The sequence below is a fragment of the Mesitornis unicolor genome, unplaced genomic scaffold (genome assembly GCF_000695765.1).
Source record: "Mesitornis unicolor isolate BGI_N332 unplaced genomic scaffold, ASM69576v1 scaffold24645, whole genome shotgun sequence".
Lineage (NCBI taxonomy): Eukaryota > Metazoa > Chordata > Aves > Mesitornithiformes > Mesitornithidae > Mesitornis > Mesitornis unicolor.
The window spans coordinates 70,346-93,574 of NW_010187867.1; the positions used below are offsets into that span (position 1 = coordinate 70,346).

The 23,229-nt window shown below is 44.2% G+C and overlaps 1 protein-coding gene across 1 annotated transcript in view; it reads right to left on the bottom strand.

The window, feature by feature from the left end:
• The window catches only part of CELSR1 (cadherin, EGF LAG seven-pass G-type receptor 1), a gene marked incomplete at its 5' end in the record, with an annotated part of 93,801 nt that overhangs the window by 45,579 nt on the left and 24,993 nt on the right, over positions 1-23,229 (bottom strand). The window contains 2 exons of the mRNA XM_010185613.1: positions 19,409-19,497; positions 22,396-22,511. Coding sequence (XP_010183915.1) covers positions 19,409-19,497; positions 22,396-22,511 — 205 coding nt within the window. The remainder of the gene's footprint in view (positions 1-19,408; positions 19,498-22,395; positions 22,512-23,229) is intronic.

Here is a 23,229-nt window from a genome sequence, read left to right on the forward strand (position 1 = left end):
TCAAATCACTTCAAAGAGGTGTTTTCTTACTTCTGCACAGCAAACTAATAAATTCTGCTCATTTTGCAACTCTTCACCAGAAGTGAATGAAGTCATGTGAATTTTAACACTGTTTCTGCCCAAAGCCAGAAAACCATAAAATGATGTAATGACACAAGTGAGCCTAAAAGCTTAAATCAAATTTTCTCTGATGGGTGCACTCTGTCAAGACCACCAGAAACCAAGTGCAAGTCCCCGTAACAGCTGTAGTGAAAGGTTGTCTGGTGACTGGAAGGGAGCTTAAATGAAGACTGCTTGTTCCAGCCACAGGATGGAGGGCATGTAAAACCACTGCCCATTGCTGAGCTGGCTGAGAAGCCCCTGGTTTCTGGTCACAGAAGAATAGAGATCAGTGATCTGTGGAGTTGGACAATCAAAATAAGGGATGGGTCTGAGCTTGCTCATGCAGCCGCTTTGGTCCAGGCATGCAGACTGACACTGTGGGTGGTGCACAGAAAACTAGAAGAAAGTGTGTTTCAGAGTGGCAGTAAATGCTCCAGTTTGCTCTCATCTCCGGCTTCACCCAGGCAGTAGGAAACTCCTGCCCATCCAAACACAACATGCCCTGGTGAACATGGCCACAAAACTAGAGTTATCATGCTCAGCTTCACACCTCCAGTCACTGGCTTGCTCCGCTCATCACCCTGCTGGCAGGTGGTGCTCTTCCCACTTTGCAACCACCACCAACTGGGGAAACTCAGTGATCTGGACAGGCAGGGAAAGCCTATGGGACCACTGGGAATCCAGCCCCAACCACCAAACTTTTGTGCTTCCACTGCATACACACCCTTCATCTCCACTAATTTCTTAACTGATGAATGATACGCCAGTGTGACTGGCAGGAGGTGATAGCTGCTATGTAGAAACTCAAGAGACAGATTCCTCCAGTGGAAAAGTGACTGTTAAAATCAGGACAGTTAAAAGAGGGTGCACATATGATCAGCAGCCTATCAGCCTCAGTGAAGAACTAGCAAATTCTGTAGGAAAAGCATTTTTCATGCTTAGTGTTTGTAGAGAGCTAGTGAGTCCTAATCTAGCATTGGTGCAGGATCTCTGAGGACTTCATGGGTACAAGAGAAGCAATGAGCTGAACTCCCCTGGCTTTGCTGCCTTTCCTCTACAGGCAAAAGGACACCCCACAGGAGTGAAGTCACCTGGATCTGACCAGATGTGGGGCACAACTGAAAGTCAAGAGATATTTTTATCATGTATTGATTAAAAACAGCTGTAAACACATGAAAACAGAAGATGGCTGGGCATCACACCATAGTTTGCTGCATGCTTGCTTTAAAACATATATTGCTCAACTGCATACTGAAATCCCTTATTTGTGCAGCAAACAAGGAAGACGAGAGGGGATAAATGCCTGTTTTTTCTGTTTGGCTTGTACACACATAAATTTGCTAAACCACCTAAAGACACTTTCATCATTTGTCAAGAGATACAGATTTATTCTAAGGGTAATTATCCCAATGTATAAAAAACATTTTTAAAAGACGTTTCCTGGTGTCAATTCCAGTTGGAAAGTATTTTCCACTTCCTCTACCAAGAACTAAAGTGATCACATAGTTTGGCAGTTATATAGTATCAGGTTTTGACCTTTCCCGAGTGATATTAAGGCAGATTTTATTTTTTCTGATACTCCCTGGATTTTGCCACTGCCTAGCTTGGAAAGACAGGAAACATGCGTATTTGTAGTGCTAAAAATGTTATTGCATGCAATGATGGCAATGCTACTGAGCAGCTTTTCAAATTAAATGAAAAAATACATACCAAATTAACCAACTGACAGGCAGACCTTCCCTTCCAAAATTAAAATGTTTACATTCTGGGTGCTACTTTTATTCTTTTGGAGGAATGATTCGATTAACATTTACATTCTTGTGCTTCACTGAAATAACCTATTGTTTCTTACACAGAGCCCTGACAAAGGCAGGGTATTTATTCTCGCAGCAGGGGGGATCTGCCCAAAGTTAACCAAGATTGCAACCTGACCAGACTCAGCAGTTTGCAGCTGCTCCTTCACAGTCAACTGCCTGCAGTGGCAAACTGATTTTTCTTCTACTTTTATTTAACATAGAAACTGCAAAGTGTTTCTCTAGATGTCGACGGATCACTGCACGGCAGACCTCTGGCATCTCTTTGGCTCCGATGACCACACAGAGCTATGGAATATTCCAGTGAGTGAGAAGAGACCGACTGGCAGTTTAAACCACACTTCAGTTCAAACACCAGTGATTTTTCCGACCATGTTAAAAGGCCCATTGGACAGAACAGGCTTTTCCCAAAATAGAAGAATACATTGCTGGGAAAGGAAAGAGAGATTGTCTGAGTGATTTACTGTAATATGGGCTCTTTTTTCTCTTATATGTGGCAAGTACTACACTACTCATCTTCTCAACACCTAGTGCAAGGAGTACTTTATAACAGAAATAAAGTTATATAAATAAAAGACAGGAACAGAGGGAGCCTAAGTTAGGAGTGCCTTCAAAATTGAACAATGAAACTGATTTTATTAATTTAATATTTTGATTAGTACCAAATATAGTTTGGTGGTGACACAAAGGATATTTATAGTATCATGCATTTTAAAAAACAGTAATTTTAAGTAGCTGAGTCCTAGAAAGAGAATTAATAACAGAACGTGAAACCTGGGATCTAATGCCAAAAATTTCTATTGCAGGCTCAAAGATCATCAGCTACAAATGAAGAAAAAAACCAAAACTGTATTGATTGACTACAAAACAATTATGAACCACGGTGTCATTAAACTATAAAAAAGTCAATACAACCGTGGGTTGTTGGGAAGATGGTACGAGGGAAATTTTATGACACTGAACAGGACAGAATATTGTGGACAATTTTTACTTCATTTCTTAAAAATAACTTCCCATTAGAGCAGATGCACAGAGCTGCAATCAGGGTAATCAAAAGCTCACTTTATCAAAGAGACAAAAAGGACTTGCTGTGTTTAGCCCAGCAAAGTAAAGGCTAAGGAAGAGTTTTGGAAATGAGAAGATGCTACCACTGCAATGGACACAGCACAAGAACAAATGGGGATGAGATGCCCATGAGTAATATAAGCTGGAAACCAGCAGGCGATGCTCAGCCATGGAGGAGTCACCTTTGGGAAAGTAGCAGGGGCAAAAATTATTAAAAAGAACTTAATTTGTTTGTGACTATAGAAGCTGGTGTTAGCATGAGGCCTACATTGGAAAGCAAATAAGTAACAGTAAGTAGTACTTGAAAAAAAACACAAGAAAGCAAACTGTCAGCACTAGATGATAGCACACACATTTACACTTCAGGCCTCACCTTTGCTTCTATGGAATCCTACTGGAGCAAGACTAACCCCGAACAGTAGGAACAGCTGACATTAACCAGCATTAATTCACACTATTATTTTCTGGAAATCTGTTCAAGGAGTTAAAGCCAGACTTTCATCTGGGTACTTAGCAGGCCTTTCTGCTTGTCAGACCCATCTCCTGAAACACCATGCTACCCGAAAGGCAACTTTCATTAGCTGTGCCAATTCTGCACTCATGAGTAAATGTTCAATGTGGTGTACAGGAATTTACCAGCATGACCCCCATTAATGGTCATACAAGTCAAGTAACTGAGTTCCTGCTCATGGGGCTGAAAATTTACCTTGTGCTGCCTAACCCTGAAGGCTGCCTTTTTACTTAGCCCGTGTCCAGAAAGAGAGAAGGAATTCAAACTTCAAAGACCACATGCTGTAAAAGTGAGTAGCAAGAAGAGGTACCATACAGTGCCAGAAAGAGAACCCGGTCTCAATTAAACAAACTATGAACAAAGTGGATTCATCCTGGACTAAAAAAAAAAAAAAAAAAGGAAAAAAAAGCAGCTCTGAGTGTCACAGGGTACTGCACCATCACATAGTGATCCTTCAAATGTTCTGTGCACCTGTAATCAAGTATGTTGTGTTTGTTTTACTGACACGCTTGCTGGATGTAATCACATACAGAGTCACTTGGAGAAAATAAAAAAGCAGCCCTGACTTAGGAACCACACATGAGTCCAGAAGCCACCTACTCTTCTCTCTAATGGTGAAACAAGACTAACCATATTTATATTCCCCAAATAACGGCAATTAGTACACAAAATTGTACAGAATGTCATGAAACTTCACTTTGCCTCTTTGAGCTTTCGTGAAGGAGACTGGTGGTTCCAATGTATGGGTGGACAATCTCAAATCTCGAGCCTAATCCACGACATTCTCCCTTGCCCAGACAGCATCACAGGCAGTTTGCGATTGCAGGAATGAGTCTCCCAGGATGCCTTTTGAAAAATGCAGTTCTCTTTCTGATCATAGCAGAGTTAGCAGTGAGGCTCATCTACCGTCCTCAGTGGTGACCTGCAGGAGGGACCTTCTCAAGTCACAAGCACCTGCACCTGCACCTCAGGCCACCTGCAGTGACTCTCTCGGGTTGCAGTTGACAGCAGTGACAAAATGCCACTGCAAAGGTATTTTACTACTGATGCCAAATCTGATTTTCGTGAAACCCAAGTACGAAGCAATGAACTGTTTGGACTTCTCCCCAGCCTCAACAGAAAGAAACACATGTAGATTCTCCCAGGTGCATGTAAAATGCTGAGAAGTGTAATCAGTGAACTTGTGTTTCATAAATGGAGACCAGATAGAGGAGAGAAGGTCACCAAAACACATCTGTGTGTAGTTTGCAAATCTACTGCACAAATCTGCTCCCATTCCACTTAAAGCTTCAGACACGGGTATTCTCATATATCTCAGTTTCATTTGGATCGTCTATTATTTTAAAGTAAATATTTAAACTGTGAGAGGCCACACAGTTACTTATTAAAGACACAGATGGTCTAACAATGCACAGTGAATGGAAAAGACATACAGATTAATGGACAATGGAAGCCTTGTCTTAAACACTTAACCATTACATTTTTACATTAGAAATACTACTGTTTTCAAAAGCCACAATGCAAAACTGTTGGGGATGTTTGTGATACGTAATCTGTGGTTTAAGCAAACAGTCCAATCTTCAGTAGACTTATTTTGAATTAAACCAGACTAGATACTGCACATGGAACAGTAACACTACAAAGCGCACGTCTGTTTAGTCAATCAGCAGCAGTGATGACATTCAGATTCCTGGATCTCGTCCTCCTATTCGTTAATCTGCACCAGCATTTCCTCCACCAGGAACACCTTTTTCCAACTTTCATTCTTAGATAAAAAACTGCCACTTGACTTTTCGGGCTGATGGAAAGAGGGAGAGTGGCTTTGGTCGGCCATGAGAGAGTGTTCCAACTTGATGGATATTCCCTGAACTCAAACCAAAAGCTGAGCTCTCCAGCCCAAACTTCGGCCACGAGGATTTCTGCCTGCTTTAGCCACCCCGTTAAAGCTTTTGAAGGAGCTGAGCGGACAATTCAGCAGCAGACTGTAAGCATGGCCAAGACTTTGAGAACAGAAACCAGGAACCCTTGCAAATGAGACACAACCCATCTCTTTATGCTTGGCATGAGGAGAAATGTTCTCTTGGGGGACAGACATAATGTTGCATATTGTAAATACTGCGTTTGCTCAGCTCACTGTACACATTAAAATAGGTATATTTTAGAAAGCTGTTTTTTTAGCAAAGTGCTTTGTGTGACATGGCTTAATATGCAGAGCTTGTTTGTCTTTTTAATAAGTGCAAATGTGTAAAAAGAAAAGGCATCCTGAAGTCAGTGCCAGCCTTTCAGTGCTTCCAAGAGTTTGCTTACTGGACAATAAGTTACCCTTCTGTTTTTGTTAATCAGTAGCTAATGATTTATTGGCTGTTTGGAGTGGTTAAAGGTTAAAAAGAATCTGTTTCCTAGTGATTTTTAATGCAAAAAAAGCACTCCTGCATTGTTAATGTGCTGGTTCAGACCCCACTGCTCCCAAAAGTGTTGGGTGGAAAATGCCTCTCATTCATACCCTTCAGGGCTCTTTGCTTCCCAACGCTTCCAGCCACAGTAATAACAGGAAAAAATGGAGCAACTGGCACTGGGTCCTGCTGGAGGCTGCTGCTGGGGCCCTGGCCGCCCCTGGGGTCTCCCCTCATGGCTCCCTGGCGCTCATTAGGCAGCCCGCCAGCCGCCCCGGCTCCTTCGTTAACCCATAGGCCCCTGCTCTGCCATCTCACACCGGGCAGGGAGAGCCCCCCTCCAATTCCCAGGCGATGCTGTGCTGCTTCAGTGGTCAAAAAGCTCATTAAGGGCCCACGGCGGCGGCGTCTCCCTGGGCAAGAGGCCGGAGCCAGGCCCCCTGCAAGCAAAATAAATAAATAAACAGGAAAACACACATGGGGAAAGCACTGTGCGTGCAATCCCAGGGGGACAGAGTAGGAAATGCGGGAGAAGCTTAGTGCCATGGCACGGACTTGCAGACCATTCTGATCAATCAGAAAACTCCAAATTAGGCCAGATTAAGAGAAATCATTAATGTTAACCTCTGTTTTTTAGTTTCCCCCTACAGCTTTCCAGAACACCTTTAAAGTAAGGCAGTGTGAAGAACCGAAAATCTTTTACACATCCTGATTAGTCACCAGGGAAAGGCAGGACAAATTGTTTCACATAAACCCCTTACTCCTTTGATGTATGTATCCCCTTTATTCTCCGAATATTTTAATGGCATTTCTTTATACAAATTTGGCTCGAGTCTGTAGAGAAACATGAGAGGCTGTGACAGTGAAAAGGAAAAGCAAAAAGCTTCCCATCGGTGAGTCAAAAATGCAAATCCTGAAAAGCCACCAGACCAGTTCTTTTTCCTAGACAAAGTCCCTGAGACACCAATCTCAGGATCAAGCCTGGGCCACGAAGTCAAGCGAGTTTTACTGGCCTGATGTTTTATCTCCTTCACAACTGCATCCAGGGGCTAAACTTTGATATTCAAAGCAGGAGGCTTTCAGCACAGCTATGAGACCTGGCATGCGTGAACGGTGCTGCCTGGATCGCTGCTGCTCTTTCGGTGGTAGGGCAGAGACGGGGAGCAGCCCTCCTGTCCCACCATACGGCAAGAGCATGGCCAGGCTGTGAAAAGCCATGGCCACACATACGGCATTCAGACGTGTACTTTCCCTCCACAGAGAATGAACATTATCTCCACAAATATCATCCAGCTCCTGCAAAGGGTATATTCTTGTTATATATTTGACTAATTTTGGCAAGGGCTGCTGTGTTGCTGATGTTAGGAAGTTTTCCCTGTCTGCAAATGTAAATTCAATCCTCAAACTTGTATTCCCAGACGCTTCTCAGCTCTTTGATGCTGAATCAGTGACACAGGAAGGACCTGTTTTGGCTGCCAAGAGACCATGCCCATTTCTCAAGACAACATCCAGCTTTCCGCGTGGGAGACACCACTCACCATGGTGCTCTGCTGCCAAAGGTCCCCTCATCCACCCTCTGCAGCCCTCTTCTCCGCTCTGACCTGTCCTTGTGGTTGGCACACCTCTCTGCCCTCCTGCACTCTGAACCCCTCTTCTGCCTATTTTCTGCCTCCCTTTCACCAACCCTTGCACAGCATCTTCAGGTGCTCTCCTCTTCCAACACCCCTGGAGAACTGGGAGAGGAGAGCACGTGAAAGACACTGGAAGAGCATCCTTGCTCTTCACATGCTCTCCTCTGCCAGTTCAGCAAACCCTTCTTCCATTTGTCCCTATCTATCTGCCAAAGTACCACTCTCAAATATTTTCAGCTTTATATAAATCTTGTATGTTTTATGACTTAATTTTGCATTCAGGATGCAAATGTTATTGCTGTCAGAGTCCAAGAAATACCTAGAAATACCACAGCACACTTATTCACAGCAAGTAACTCCTCCTTGGACTCATTCCTGGTGTCACCTTACCAAGCAAACTGCTTGCCTGCTCAGTGTGGGTGATGGGGACACAACTCTGTCTATAAAATTCAGGAATCCCACGCTGCTCTATGGGCTATCCTCCCATGGCTGGATCTTTGAGGGTCTCCTGGTGCACACACAGACCCCTGTGCGGCCAAGTAACTGCCAAGTGCTGCTTCCCCTAATTCCACAGACGAATGTAAAACACCTGAAAAGCTACTGCAAATCAGGGAGTTACTGTAGATTTACTGTGTGATTAAATGGAGAGAACAGTGCACTTCAAAGCACTCACACCAAATTCCTGAGGTGCCATTTCAATGACTCTGCTGGCTTTGCAGGAGCCCTACCGGGCAGCCTTCAAGCACCATCCTCAGGGCTTTTTGGTGAGCCAAGACTGTTCAGACTCTGCCAGCTCTCATGGAGCTCCCTCACATCTCCTCAGCCTTCAGAAGGAGCTGAAAATCACCGCTTTGGGAGGTGCCATTAAACATCCGAGGAGTTCTGCTGCATGGAGGTGTTAGATGGCTAGACCAAATCTGGGCTCAAGGAGCACCGCTGGGTGCCAGGCTTTCCATGGTGATCTGAGAGCCCCAAACCATGGGGAAAGCCATGCAGCTGAGACCCAGCTCAAGTGTGGGGAAAGCGCAGACCAAGATGTGGCAGTGCTGTAACTGAGCAAGCACATCAAGCCTTTTAAAACCTGGGAGAAGCAAGAGGAATGAGCACTGATGAAGCCCTCAGAAAAAGGAGTGAACTCGGGTTGGTTTTCACACAACATGGTCCCTAATGTCACTCACAGAGTAAGAACCCTGGGCACAGTTTCTGAAAAGTTACTGTTTGCGTCTGTGTAAAAAATCACCACCACAATGAGTGTTTTCAAGTGGTGGTTGCAAAGTCTGTGAGAACACTACTTCCAAAAGCAGGTGGGGGAGAGGAAAAGCCAGACACTGGGTACTGCTTGCCTTCCTCTTCCCCAGCCACCCAAGACTTCTCAAAGCTGTTAGGGAGAGCTGAGCCACTCCAGGCTGGGGAGCAGGACGTGCTTTGCATCTCAATGACCTCCACATGACTTTCACTGCTTTACACTTTCATTTCCCGAGAAACAGATTTAGAGGCGAGTTATTTGTTATTTCATGTCAAGACAATGGAATGTTGCTCAGCCGCCAAATCCTGATTTTCTTTCCCAGATATCAATCACTTCACACTTACCCTCTACCAGGAAAAAAAAAACCAAACAACAAAACAAAATCAACAAAAACAATGACCACTAATTGAAATCTACATGAATAAAAGTTGGTGGAATTGCAGAGAGGGGCCTTTAAAGCCCAGGCCCAGCTGAGCTTGTTCTACAAGAGCAGAGCAGCTGCCCCCGTTACACCCTCTGGCACCTGCCAGGGCTCTGCAACCATGGCTGAGCAGGACCAAGAAAAAGTAAATACTAGCCAGGCAGCCTTTCAGTGCTTTTAAGGAGATGTCAGGAATGTAAACGGCTGCCACAGGCCAGACCAAAGTCCCGCTGAGGGAGCAGCAGATGCTGTGGAAGAACTTAAGAGCAAGGCAAGTGTGCAGCAAAACTTCTCCTGTCTACCTGGCCCTCAGCTTCTCACCTGTAATACTGCAGCTGAAGATGGGTTTTCACAGGATCCTGCCACATTTTATGGATGGAAGAGACTCATGTTATCATCTAACCAGCCTTTTGCCTTATACAGCCACAGGATATCCCTGTGAGTCCTGCCTCAAGAACATGGCTTGCACCCGAGCTAAAATTTTCCTTAAGAAAGGGAAATACTAACTTGATTTAAAGATTTCAAAGGACAGAGAGACCATCAGAACTGTGGGCAGATTATATTCCTTCACTATTAATGATACTGTATATTATTTCTAATAAGAATCTGTCAAGCTTCAGTTTCTATATATCAAATCTATGGTCATGTCTAGACTGAAACTTTCATTGATGATCTTCTCTTTTGTGTGGAAGAGGATGATGCAATTGGCCTCAGCAAGGATGGGAGTCTCTGAATCTTCAGCCCAAATGCCAGGAAATTACTCATAAACTGAACTATTTTTGCTGAGATTACCTTTTCTCGTGGCATTTTTAAAACTGAGTTCTGAGCATGTAGGAAATGACACGTTTTACATCCAGACACGAGGAACATATTTTATGTGTTTGACTAGAACAACATTTTGAACTTTAAATGTAAAGCCCTGGCATGCATTCAGCAATGGAAAATGTGATTTCTTTCCTTTCCTTTAGATGCTTGTAATTTTAACTGCTATAGTTCTTTTTTATTAAATGGCAATGACCACTGGCACCAAAATACATAGTACAAATAGTAGAGATGCATAGCTACAAATTCTTCATAGCCTCATATTGTACATGTGCCTCCAGCACTACTTACCGTCATGCTCTGTAAGCATACAAACCTGCCCACCAAATAGCACAATAATCTGCTGGCACAATAACTTTTGTTCTTGTAAGAAAATTGTGAAGAACTATCATAACCTGCATCTAGCTACCAATACTGGTAATTCAGTAAAAGCTCCTTGACCTCTTGAGTTGGAAAGTAAATTAAACATGCGTGTCCTTCAGGATGCTGGTAAAAATTCTGATTGCAACTAGCAAAGACAGTGACTTTTTCATCTGAATTGTTTTTCTTCCTTGCATAACTGAAGAAATCACAGCAATTTTCTCTGTGAAGAAGAGACCTTGCACTTACGCAGGTAACCACAGATAAGTTCTTCTCAAAACCAGATCTACAGACTTGACTGCAGCCACGCTCCCCGTGTTCTTGGCGTCCTGCAAACTTTCCTGTGTTTAAGCAGAACTTTTGATCCCATAAAAATGACGCAGAAGGAAAGCCATCCAGCACAAATTGATGATCTGTTGAAAGATACTATCAGTGCTCTGCTGGAAATCAGCACTGTTCACTGCCTCCTCCTTGCCATGCCACCACCGACCCCTACAACCCTGCAGTATCTTCCACTGTTAAATATACAAAATGGGATGGGTGATAAGGAAATGACAAAATTATAAATACGGATAAATCTCAAGTAAGAATACGTGATTTAAGAGGAAATACTAAATTTAACACAGTTTCTGCCTTGCACACTTGAGAGAGCTTTTAAAAGCTATATTGGCACTTCTTAGATATCATGAATTTCGGTTTGGAAATATAGATACACAAAATTGTATTTCTTCCTGGAAAAATATGCTCAGAGAAGCAGGCTGTTCTTAACTGAATGACATTTTCAGTATTTACAGTACCCTCCACCCCCAAATATTTGCTTAACATTGCAATTGATGCTCTGCATTTTTCTTTACCGGATAACGCCAAGCAATGCTAAAGTGGGCCTGTGCTGATCATGGACAATGTAAGCACAGCAAGTCACTCTGAGCCAGGAAAATCCAAACACTGGCAGGCCCACATTTGATCCACAGTGGCATTATCATAATCTTCAACAACTGCATTGTTTATTTAGAAAATCTCCCTCAATCCCTTAACAAATTAGTCTGGAAGCCACAGGGAGGATTAACTTCAGAAATTCTCCCTCAGATCGGAATTACGTCTGCTCAGATGTCATGAATGATAGATATTTGCATAAGTCATACCCAGCCTTTATTCCTAATTGCTTTTGCAGTGGTTTGACTTCCACTGGGGTCCGCCTTTTCCAACCGAGTTACAAAACGCAGTACTCAGCAGGGGTAACTGTGCCCCGGTATAAAGAGGTACTCCCCAGCACAGGGTATAATAACTAACACCTTTCTAGGAATTTAATTGCCAACCACTGTTTCTGACCATTCAGATTAAGAAGTAAATGACACTGGATGGTGTCCTGGATACTTTCAGGGCAAAGTCTTTCACCTTGGGTCCGATGACTAAAAGTTATGCCTAGTTGGTGGCAGCTACGTGGCTTTTCTCCAAGGAGCTGGCACTCCCTATTGAGCTGTAGGCATATGCCTGCCTCATAAATCACCTGCGGCGCTGGCAGCCTCCTTGGGAGGCTCGGCAGGGAGACACAGAGCTGAGCAAACATGGCTTTCCTGATGGAACGGGAGCCTCCGGCCCCAGGGGCAGTGCAGTGGTGGGGTGGCATTGGGGAGGTGGAGCTGAGGAGCTGCGTGATGCTCCTGTTCCCCTATTGGTCCCAGGGGGACAGGGCACAGTGGACTCAGCACTTCTAACAAGAATGATGTCCCTTTATAGGAGAGAAAGCAGTAACCAATGTCATCAGTGTCTTTTGACACCGTTATTGCAATTTGAGTTTCACTAAAATATTGACATCTGCTTTTTTTTTTCCTCAAAGGCAAAGGAGTGAGATCAATTGCTGTTACCAAATAAAGAACAATTCTATTTCCATAACAGGTGAATTTGCCATCATCAGAAAGGGTCTGTGTTTTCAGAAGGAAGCAAGATAACACTTCTGTCAGCTCCACAGGCACCTGGCATGTGGGCACGTGTGCCATAACCAGCAGGGCTTGTGCTCGTCTCCACAGCAGACAGTCAGAGGTTGCTGTATTTCAGTTCACCCTTTCCAAAACAAAGCGCTACTTTAACTTCTCCAACACAGACCAGCACTGCTCCTACTGCCTGTGACTGCCTGTGCCACTTGTCCTTATGCAAGGGGTTTGGATCAAAGGGCAGGTCCGGCCTGCCCATGGCAGGGGAACGCAAGTGGCCACTGGGCTTCCAGGTGCCCATGGGCACACCAGCATGCAGCCCTTTAGGTTTTCTCTGTGACAGTATGGCTGTGTCAACCCCGCAATGGCTGCTGGCTGGATGAAAAGTGGTCCCAGCCAGCTCTTGGGTGGGAGAACAGGGGTAGACCTGAGTTCTGTGTACACATTCTTAAGTTCTTCAGAAGTACTCTGCCTCTGGCCACTGCTAGGCAGTTGCCTGACCCAGGCTTCCAGATTCAAAACAAAGGCTCTAGTAACGCAAAGACAGTGATGAATGTCAGAGATTTGCTATAAAGATAACCCTAAAGATAATTCTGCTAATGAGTTGCAGCCATTATATGTGTAGGGGAATGAGAAAATAGAGGGGTTGTACAAGACTGAACCCAAGAGCTTACCTTAACCACACGGTCAGCTGGAGCAGGTGCTCTGTATGAGGAAGGCAGGCTCCAGCAAGACACATCACGCATCTAAGATAAACTGGTGCCATCCTTGCTGCAGTGTGCAACTGCTGCTTCCCTGCTCATGTCCCTTGAGAGCACAATGAGTTCATTTGACTTTCTGTCAAGCCCATACATTTACCCACCTGTTTTCTTTTGCTAGACCAGTAGCTGCCATTGGACTGGAGATCTGACCCTGTCCCTCCTTCCACTTCATTCCCTGAGTCTCAGGTACGCACAGATCTGTTCCTGTTGTAAGCTGCTTCATCCCAAGTCTACATGAGCTGGTAGCAGTCACAACTCCACATCGCACTCAAGACTCTCAGCTGCTCCCAGCTCTGTCCAGAGCCCAGCAGCCAGAGAGGGCACACAAAAACTGCAAGCAGCACGGGAAAGCTGCCACTCAGACTGCACTGGGAGCAAACGGGGCTCACCGAGATCTCCCCAGATGCAGAGCTGGTTGGTTTCACCCACAGGTACATCACTTCCTGGCATGGATGGTCAGTCTGTGATCCATGGTATGGAGGACTTGTGGACGCAGACTCAAAGCATAAGCTCTGCTGGCACCATAGCACACCTGTGCAGGCATGGTTAAATAATGCTTCAGGATCAGCTTTGGCCAAAGAACCCACAGGTGAAGGAGAAAGCTGCCCTGGCATCCACTTGCCTGCTGGCTGAGCAAGCACAATGGGAGAGCTGCAGCACACATCCGAGGTACCGAAAATCAATTACAGTGCAGGTCCTGGCTCTGCAACAGAGGGTGTTTTGGCACATGGTGGGGATAGATCCTGCCCGGGAAGGGAAGGTACTGGCAAATTCTAGTGTGCAAGAAGGCTGAGAGGTAAATCCCTACAGCACAAGCTCAGACTTTGGTGATACTCAAGCTCCAGCTTGCCCAAGATGAAGGCCAGTTAACTCAACAGAAACCATCACTTACCACAGGCAGGGGATTTTCAAAAGTGTATGAGAGTCTGGTTTAGAGCAACACATCTCCTGCACTTTGAATTCACCATGCACTGAAGATCAGCCCTTAGCAGCCCTCATTTCTTTTAAGTTTATCACTAACTGAAGAATTTGCCTGTTTTCTCTGGTGACTGTCTGCAGGCTAAATGCAGACCTGGGCTGAGAAGCACACAGTGATGGAAAGCAGCAGGTAACTGCTAACTGCAACTGCTCTGAACTGGTGGGCCACTCCTAAGACAGCCAAGCATTTAAGTAAAATGATCCTGTGCTCCATTGAACAGATGCAGGAGGAGCTTCTGCCTACAGAACAGTAACATCCTCAAGCTACTCTGACATCATATAAGTAACATATAAGATACACAGTATATAAGTACACATGTACATGTCCTTTATAATTAAAGGAACATGTCCATACAAAAAACATTTTTATCTTCTGTCAAACGATGAATTCTACCCTGAGGTGATGCATCAGGTAAAACTTTAACATAAATTTGATGCTATATCTCAAATTCTGAGGGAAAAAAATTGCACTTCTATCAGAAGTTTGGGAGAGTGGCTTGAAGTTTTCACTTAATTAAAAACACCACCCACTACCGTGCTTGTTAAAATCTCCTGTCCCAAGCACTGCCTACAGTCATACATGATCCTGTATGTGCAGTGAATGCCAGATAGTTCATGTGATATTATTGATACTGAGCATTGTTACCATCAAACATCCTATTCCAAACAAATATCAGCATGGTTAAATGGACTGACTGTCACTCATGCTGGCAGGCTCAGGAGAGCCAAAGGATAAGGACCAAACTCCATCAGAGGCTGAGTGCACTCCCAGCACATGGAAAGGAAACACATTATCAAGGCAAAGAGGGCAGCTCACATTGCTGCTGCCTCTTACGCCAGCCATCCTGTGAACAAGCAGCAGGCTGCTTCTGCTATTTTTTAGCAATTTTATTTGCCAGGCTGAAATCCTCCCCTTTCTCCCACCTTTCCTTCCAAAATAATAAAAAAATTCCCATTTCTTCTGAATTTCTTATCAATATATATACCTCTGAGAAAGCAGGTCACATGCAGGTCACCTTTAATTTGATACCTCCTATTGATTTTAATGGTTGTGAGATTAGGATCCCAAAAGGTAACGTATTTAACATAGTCAGTGAGGAGCTTTCCTCCCTGCCTTCCTCCCGCTGTCAGCAAACATCCATAATGGCAAGTAACACTGCTGACAGGCAAACTGATACCTTGCTACTGGGTAGCTGACAAGACTTTTAATATATAACTGAAACCAGAGAATGGTTATAAAACACCCCTAGTTCACTTCTGCTTGCTTATAGCTACTAATTCTCTCTTGGTGTTTTCCCTTCCAGAAATTCAATACAGAGCCAACACTTCCTTAGTACAACACCGATGTGCTTCCCTTAGGCACTTCCACTGAAACCGAGTATGTCAACTGGTACCAGGGGAGGAAGCATCCATTTCCATTACTTCACAGCAAATTAAATGACACTGCTTCCCTTCCTCCCCTGATACAATCCGTTTCATTTCTGCAATGTTTTACAGTGTCTGCACATACAGGATTTGTAAGAAAGCATCAGATACTCAAGCTGATAGAGACCTGGTTTGATGCTTCTCTGCAAAGGTGGTGGCACAAACCCAGCTCTGCGCTCAGCTCTTGCCAGCGAGGCTCCAGTGCTTGTCCCTAAGAGGCAGGCGACCCTCCTGATAGGGAGTTATTCAGCAACATTTTTCAACAAGACTAAAGATAAGTATTACAAAGTGTATCACTTCTGAGCTGAGTACATAAAATAATATACAGGAATCACTTTTACACTTACTTCTTATTTTATTATTACCACACTGACTGCACAGGATAGCAGCATCACCAGGATGCTGCAGAACCATGTGTCACGTTAAGGAAACAGCTGCTGCAGAAGTTTCCCACCAGAGTCATCCCCCACATCCAAGTCACCCACTCCTGGAGTCCAAATTTATTCCAGTGATGCTCAGACAAACACTGTCCACAGAGCTGCAGGTGCCAGAAACCACCTTTGCTCACATCCAACCATGATCAACTTGGATTGCAGTAACAGCTTTCAGAGCTGTGAAAACTCATCTACAAAACTTTGCTTTGGACTGAAGTGATTTTGATTATGTATCAAAGCCTGTTAGTCACTCTCCTCAAAAGCTACAGATGAAAAATTAACCTTGGCTATGATGAAATCTAATACTCCTTATGTGAATTACAGCATTATCTGAAAGCTCTAAAGAAGACCAAACCTTTTTTTTTCTTGCTAGATGCTGTACAAATGCAGAAAGAAGGAAATAAACTGAACAGCTTCCAGCTTAGTTTTAAAAAGATCCTTTAAAGCAGCTTAACAAAAAAGGGAACTAGGAAAGATGATGAAGCTAAGAGAGTACCTGACCCCACACACTGGCTGTGAGCACAACAGGGAATTTTTTCATTGCTATTTATTTCAACCAACACCACAACATGTCTTGCATTTCTAAGGCAGGAGGAAAGGGTGCAGCCCGATGAAGCCTGTCACTGCCCGAGGACACAGCAGTGGGTACAAAGAGGATGGGCATTGCTGCACTGACCCCAGCAGCATGCGGAGCAGCCTGGCAGCGCTCAGCTGGAGGAGTGTGAATAACAAGCAAAGTTCAAAATGTCTCTATAGGATTTGATGTGCAAAAAACCCACAGAATGACACAGAAAGGGACTGATGAATGGATAGGCAAAGGTGATCACATTTATTAAATAAAGAAAACCTGCTGATAGAGCAAAAGGTAGATGGATGGAGATGAAATTCAACATTTGTGAGGGACAGCAGGGAAGAGCAGGTATAAACACCTCTTCAAGCGTTTTTTAATGCGAGACATAGACAAATGAATAAAATGTATCTCCACGGGTATCTGGGACAATGGGTTATGCATTTCTCATGGACAGCATTGGGAAGAGATGTCTAAAAGGAAGCAAAGACCAGAAGCTACCTGGACAAGCAGCTGAGCAGCAGAAAGGACAAGGAGCCCCACAGGGAAGCTGGTGGCCCTGCTGCCAGGGATGGGGTGCTGCTGCAAAATGCAGAGCAAGACCGGGGCAGAGAGGAGGAAGAGGGGTCCAGAAGGTGCTGGAGCTGGGGATCGAACAGGAGCTGGAGGCAGGGAGGAGGGAGACAACACAGGGGAGCTCTGCCTGCTCAGAAAGGCTGTGCGGCATCTGAACAGAGCAAAGGGGCTGAGTAGTGATGGAACAAGGACCTGACACTGTGCAGTAGGGTTTTGGAAAGAGCAGAAGGATGCAGTACCTGCGAAATAACGCGAATGCATAATTTAAACAAACTCATGAGTTTTGGGTACTCTGTTATACAAACGTGTCTTAGCTGTGTCAAGTTTAGACACAGCATCCCATTTATCTTGGCACAACTCAAATCCCTAAATTAGCTCTGTCTTTTCAACCTCCTGACAGGAACTTTCCTCCCAGCTTTGTTAAAACATGAAGTAGCCAAGGAGCTGCTCTACGGACAAACACCAGCTGAGGCGAAGGCTGAGCCCCGCTGCATGGCACGGAGGGCAGCCTGGTGGAGAGGCCTCCAGAGCTGCCCCTGGCTGCTGCAGCCCCACAGCGCTCGCTCCTGCTTTCACTGCTGCAGAGCTGGTGCAACATTTGCCATTCTCAGACATGCTGAAAAGCCTTGAGAGCAGGATACACACAAGTTAGTGTATCTTACTTGGGCTGTTCACTCAATATTATGAGCTCCTCTCTGCCTACGCAAATTGAACCATTCTGGAACAAACACTGCAGAGGAGCAGGTGATGACGTCTAGCACAGACAGCAAAGGGCACAACACTGCTTTCCACACTGTGACCCTGCTTTTCATCACTTCTGCGTCATGAGAGTGGCAAAGGCAGTGAAGTCAGTGGTGTTTCCTGGCACCACCCCTCTGCTTTCCCTCTCTCCCCTGAGTTTCCTCCCATAGAGCAGGGACTGGCTTTTTCCCCTTCTAAAGACTGGAGCAGAAGAAGAAAATGACGATAGGGCACATGTGTTAATGGCAGGGAATCACCAGCCACTAACATGACTCGCCTACCAGTCTGCTTGAACAGCAGGAAGCCCTGCAATTGAGGCAGGGGTTTATTTTTAACACCCGTGTCAGATGTCTTTGCCTTTTAAAGAGTGTCCTGGGGCTGCCCGGGCCCCTTATCTGCTCAGCAGCGCTTCAGTGAGCTGCCCCAAGGCTGTCCTCACGGCTGTGCCCTCCCCTCCTCATCCAGATGACGCTTGAAAGCTGGAGCGTCCCTCAGCAAGTGCTGCTTACTCTGCTCAAGTGCTTCACTATGAAATGTGCAGACTACGGATGCCCAGCATGTTGCAGTTTGTAACCAAGATCCTCGCAGTGTCCACAGATGCATGCATGGCCACACACCAAGTTTCGCTTCTATTTCTCTGTGCTTCAGATAGTAGAGAGTATTTTAAGTACATTAAGTACAAAACCTATAAAATAAGTTGTTTTTTAAAACAAAATAACTAATAAAATCAGTTTTTATTTCCTCAATAAAATAACCGTAGGCTAGGAGACCCTATCTAGGAGTCCAAAGAAAATTCTAATCCTCCCATTCAAACTGCCACACAAACTGTGATGAAATGATGCAGCACTGGGAAATAAAGAACTTGCTGATCATATTAATCCATCATCTGCCATTCAGCTTCCTACACTAGTATCCTGTTTCCTTTTAAAGAGCCAACAGTGCTCCTCTATTTCCTTACGTGATCCTCCACAATGCTATCATGTCAGACTTAAAAGCAATGCTTTTCAGTAACTAAATGAATTCTCTAATTTTCATTATAGATTATAGAAGAGCTCTGGCATCTATCTGTGAACAGTGATACCGTACACCCTAAAAGCCTACTTCTTGGTTCTTTACAAAATAGCTGGTTTGCACAAAGCCCCTGCTTTTGGTTCAAAGTGAACCTACTTTGACAGCTACCGAGGGCGCAGCTGTGGGACAGGGATCCCGGAGCCCACCTCTGAGTGCCATGGACTGCGTGCAATGACGCTTTTTATATTTCTCTTGTATCTTTGTATATAGCAGACGAAAAAGGGATATATTAAGATAGCATCTGATTACTGAAAAGTGTCAACCATTTAATAACCAAATTTTCCACACCTGAAAGTTTCCCTGGTAGTACTTCTGAAAAGGACATACTAGGTCTGATTTTGCCTTCCCGAGATAAAACTCAAAAGCCCTCACAGGAAATTTTTGTCCCAGGCAAAGTGAGCAAGACCAGTGCCATTTGTGCAGAGCTGTAGCAATATCCCTGGTTAAATAAATAAAATAAAGCATCAGGAGAGCTGAACACATCAGGTCAGAGCCAGATGACTGATGCCTCTGTTATTTTACAAATAACAGGGATAACACCCACGCAATCAGCCTTACCTTATTGTAGTACTGCACCTGGACCGAGTGCCACTGCCCATCGCTGACTCCTCCCGGAACGAATGGTGCCACCGTGGTGGTTGTCTCCCCTGCAAGGGCAGGCAGAAGGGAACACATAAATCAACATCACTGCAAGCTCCACTCTGCACTAAACTAAAACATGGAGAGATCCTCACTGGGCACAGGATGCAGCTGTCTTACTTTGCTATGGAAGAATCTGAGGTTTTGTCCTGTGAGACAGTAAATATCCTCAGTTTCATGAAATTATTATGGTGCACAAATACAAAAATAGCTTCTGGTACATTGGGGTGAATTATGTTATTTTTTGTTATGCTTCTGCAGAGTACAGTAGCAGATGCATTGGGTAGATACAGCTATTGCTGAAGTGGTCAACTGAGGAAAAAACATACATTAATTTTTCTGCATTTCTGCCAAAAGCAACACTTTGAGTTTTTTTATATAATGAGTATCATGCTGGGATATTTTGTCAGGGAAGGGAAGACTACTCCTCATCAGAGCTGAGGAAGTGAAATCCAAAAGTACTCTAGTATAAAACCCACGGACTGTAACCTTGGTCCCAGTGGAGTTTTTCCAGGGATTGATTACATTATTGGTGGCCTTCTAATATTTAAATTTGAAAGCAAGTCCTTGCCATTGCAACTGGAAAGCTGAAGCTGAAGCTTTTCAGTCAGGTCTGAGTCAGCAGACCCAGCTCAGTAACCAGGCATATCTGCTCCGAGGTAGCAGCAAAATAAACACTCGTGGTGAAAGCACATAAAAGGCCTGGCACCGAGAAGTGATTGCTAGGTTTTGACTTTTTTTCTTCCTCTTTCTTTGTTGTTTTTTTTTTTAACATTGGAAAATTCTACATAATGAACCACAGGAAAAATAACTCCCATAAGCTAACAAAGTTCACAGTATTGTTAAGCTTAAAATGTACTTTCTACTCTCTATCTGCAACAAAGGTTTTACCCTATGTGAAGTATTATTGCTGTGTCTCTGCTCTCCTGTAATTCTCATCCTATATACTTCTGTTATTTAAAGAATACAGATTTCAGCTTAGCATGTTTGACACCTTGCTGATTTTTTTTATCATTCAGTGAGAAAAAATCTCTAGTAAATATAGGGCTTTTTATTCAGCTAGCAAGTTTCTGCAAAAGAAGATCACCGGTCTCCAGTCCTTTTCCTTTGCTTTCTGTGAAAAAGTTGTTGCGACAGGTAAAACAGACAGATCAGATGTCCAAAACTTGTACTATTCGTTAAAAGCCACTTAAAACTATAAAACATAAACTGTTCTCCTTCCAAAGAAAATACCATTTGTAACATACAGGACCAGACCTGCTCTCAGGTGCAGCAGCGCAAATCTAAATTTAGTTTCATGTATTTTAAAGGAGTTCCTCCACATTTAAATGCATATAAGTGCAAGTAGAATTTTTTTTTTTCTCATTCATCCTCAGGGTGCCTTCCGAGCAATTTGATTCAAGTTTAGACAGGTGGAGCAGAGCCACAGAAAAAAGCACATTTCTCTGACTGCAGCATGTTATTTCACTGCACTAATCCATTCAAAAGCCTGCCTTTAAAATCTAATTTGAACAACTTTAAGGCAATAAAGGGGAAATGAAACCGGGTGTCTTTAATGCAGCAAGCCCAGATATGCACTTAAGCATCACTAGGAAATCGATGGGATCACATTGGATCTACCATGGGATCTGAGAGCAGCAACCATCACTGGTTATGAATGTGCCACAGCAGTGTGTGCTGTGCCTCACTGCTTTGCTGCTTGCAATGTCTCACTTCTCACAGAAATAAAGAGCGAGCTGACTAGAGCCTACATGTCTATCCTGAATATGGACAACAGGAAATAACAAGACTATTTCTTGAGTTACGAGCCCAGTGGAGAAGTACAGATGTCTCACTTGACCTACACATAACCCCACTTGATCTATACATAACCCCACTTGATCTACATGACAACAGCCCTTCCCAGGTATTGGTTTCTGTCCTGATGGAAAACACCCCCTAAACCTGTGACAAGAGGTTGTCTGCCCTACTGAGATTTAGTAAAGCTACCAAAGGCTTCCCAATGGGCTCATCAACTTGCTCCTTGGGCAAAAATTTGGATGAAACTTGGGCTTTTTTAACTTGGAAAACACCTCTCTGCTGTGGCTGGGACCAGTCACAGTTTGTTCTGATTACACTTTTACCAGGAAGAGCTTTGCTACTGCCAGGGCTGGTTTTCTGGAGGAAACCTCTCCCCTGGGAGAAGGCCACAGCGGCAGGAATACACGCACTTGCCTTCCCCTTGCTCTGCTCCCACAGGAGTCAAAAGACGCTGACTTTGTCCTAGTGCAGAAAGCAAGCAGATGCCAACACCTCAGTTTCTTGTTTCCTAGTGCACTGTAGCAATGAGTGGGCAGCTCAGTTCTCCTAGATTCATGTGGATTATGGGTTTTTCTAAGGCAACGTGCTTCTACTGCGCAGCAGTGGATCCCAGTGACAGCACCACTTCTCACCGATCCCAAAGGAACGGCAGGTAGTTTTCACTTGTCTGTTAGCTTTTCCTTTGGCTTGTGTGTATTTTTAGATAACACTTACGCGCCTAGTTTCACTGATGGCGTAGTGTAAAAACGCATAAACACACGACGTTTATCAGAGTGTGATAAAATGAAGTCTCGTTTAAGCAAACATTGGCTTGGAGGCCAACTTTCAGGCTGGTGCCAATATTTTATAGTAGTCATAAACTCTGCATTTTATAACTGATATGTTGGCAAGCTGCTGCCTGTGACAGCAAGCGTTACCATCACAAACCGCTACAATCTGGAGTACTTCGTAACACCCAGCATCAGTTGTTCACTGTACCATGTCAGCAGGTCACTCAGCTAACAAAGCAGCAAATAGCTGTATAAAATCATTGAAGTGCATTTCCAAATGGGTTGAGAACACCTCCTGACTACAAGCAGCAATGCTCGACTCCAGCGACATCTCACCTGCAGAGAACGTGAGCTGGATCTGCTCCTCGATGATCTCCAAGGCAATGAAGTCATGCTTCTCATTAAAACGCCCGTTGTAGAGGAGGAGAGCATTCCTCTCCCTGGTTGCAAACCTAGAACGCAGAGATGAGGGGTCAGTTCATGCTTATCAGCTTATGAATTCGAGACTGATGGTCAAGTTGCCTGGAAGAAAGACAGCACTGTATTTAGCAGAAAGGCAAGCCTTTGATTCTTTCTTTAGACGGAAAATTATAAAATTGAGGAGTCTGCCACAGGATAAGTCTATTATTTCACAATCAACAGAGGCAAGCAAGATGGAAATACAGAAATACAGTCTGCAGAGATCTGCTGTGGATGCTGACCCTCACAAAGGGTAAAATTAGGCAGACAGACCATGTATCGCGAGTATCGGACACTCGCCAAACAGTAGCACTTACTACACTTTGCAAACAGTCCGAACGCTAGAAAGCATTTTCACATCAAAGCGGGGACACTTGCTGCCTGCTTGCTGTCTAAATGCTACAGGGTACAAGGAGAGGCATCAGCTGGTCAAAAAGCCCTGATGGGGAGACAAGCGGGAAAGCAAGATAAGAGTTGCTTTAATAATGCCATGTAGACAATCAGGGTCCATCAATCACCAGGTCAGTCAATTGGAGAAAGGAAAATAAACACTTAAGTGATTCCACTACATCAGTGCCATTGGGTGGGTTTTGGTTTTATTTTTCTTGTGCTTCTAGCATGAGATGTATCACACCTTTCCTGCAGAAAAAGAGGCGACCCCTTTTTACAAAAAACTGCGTTTTTTGTCAGCACAGATTTTTCTTTTACAAA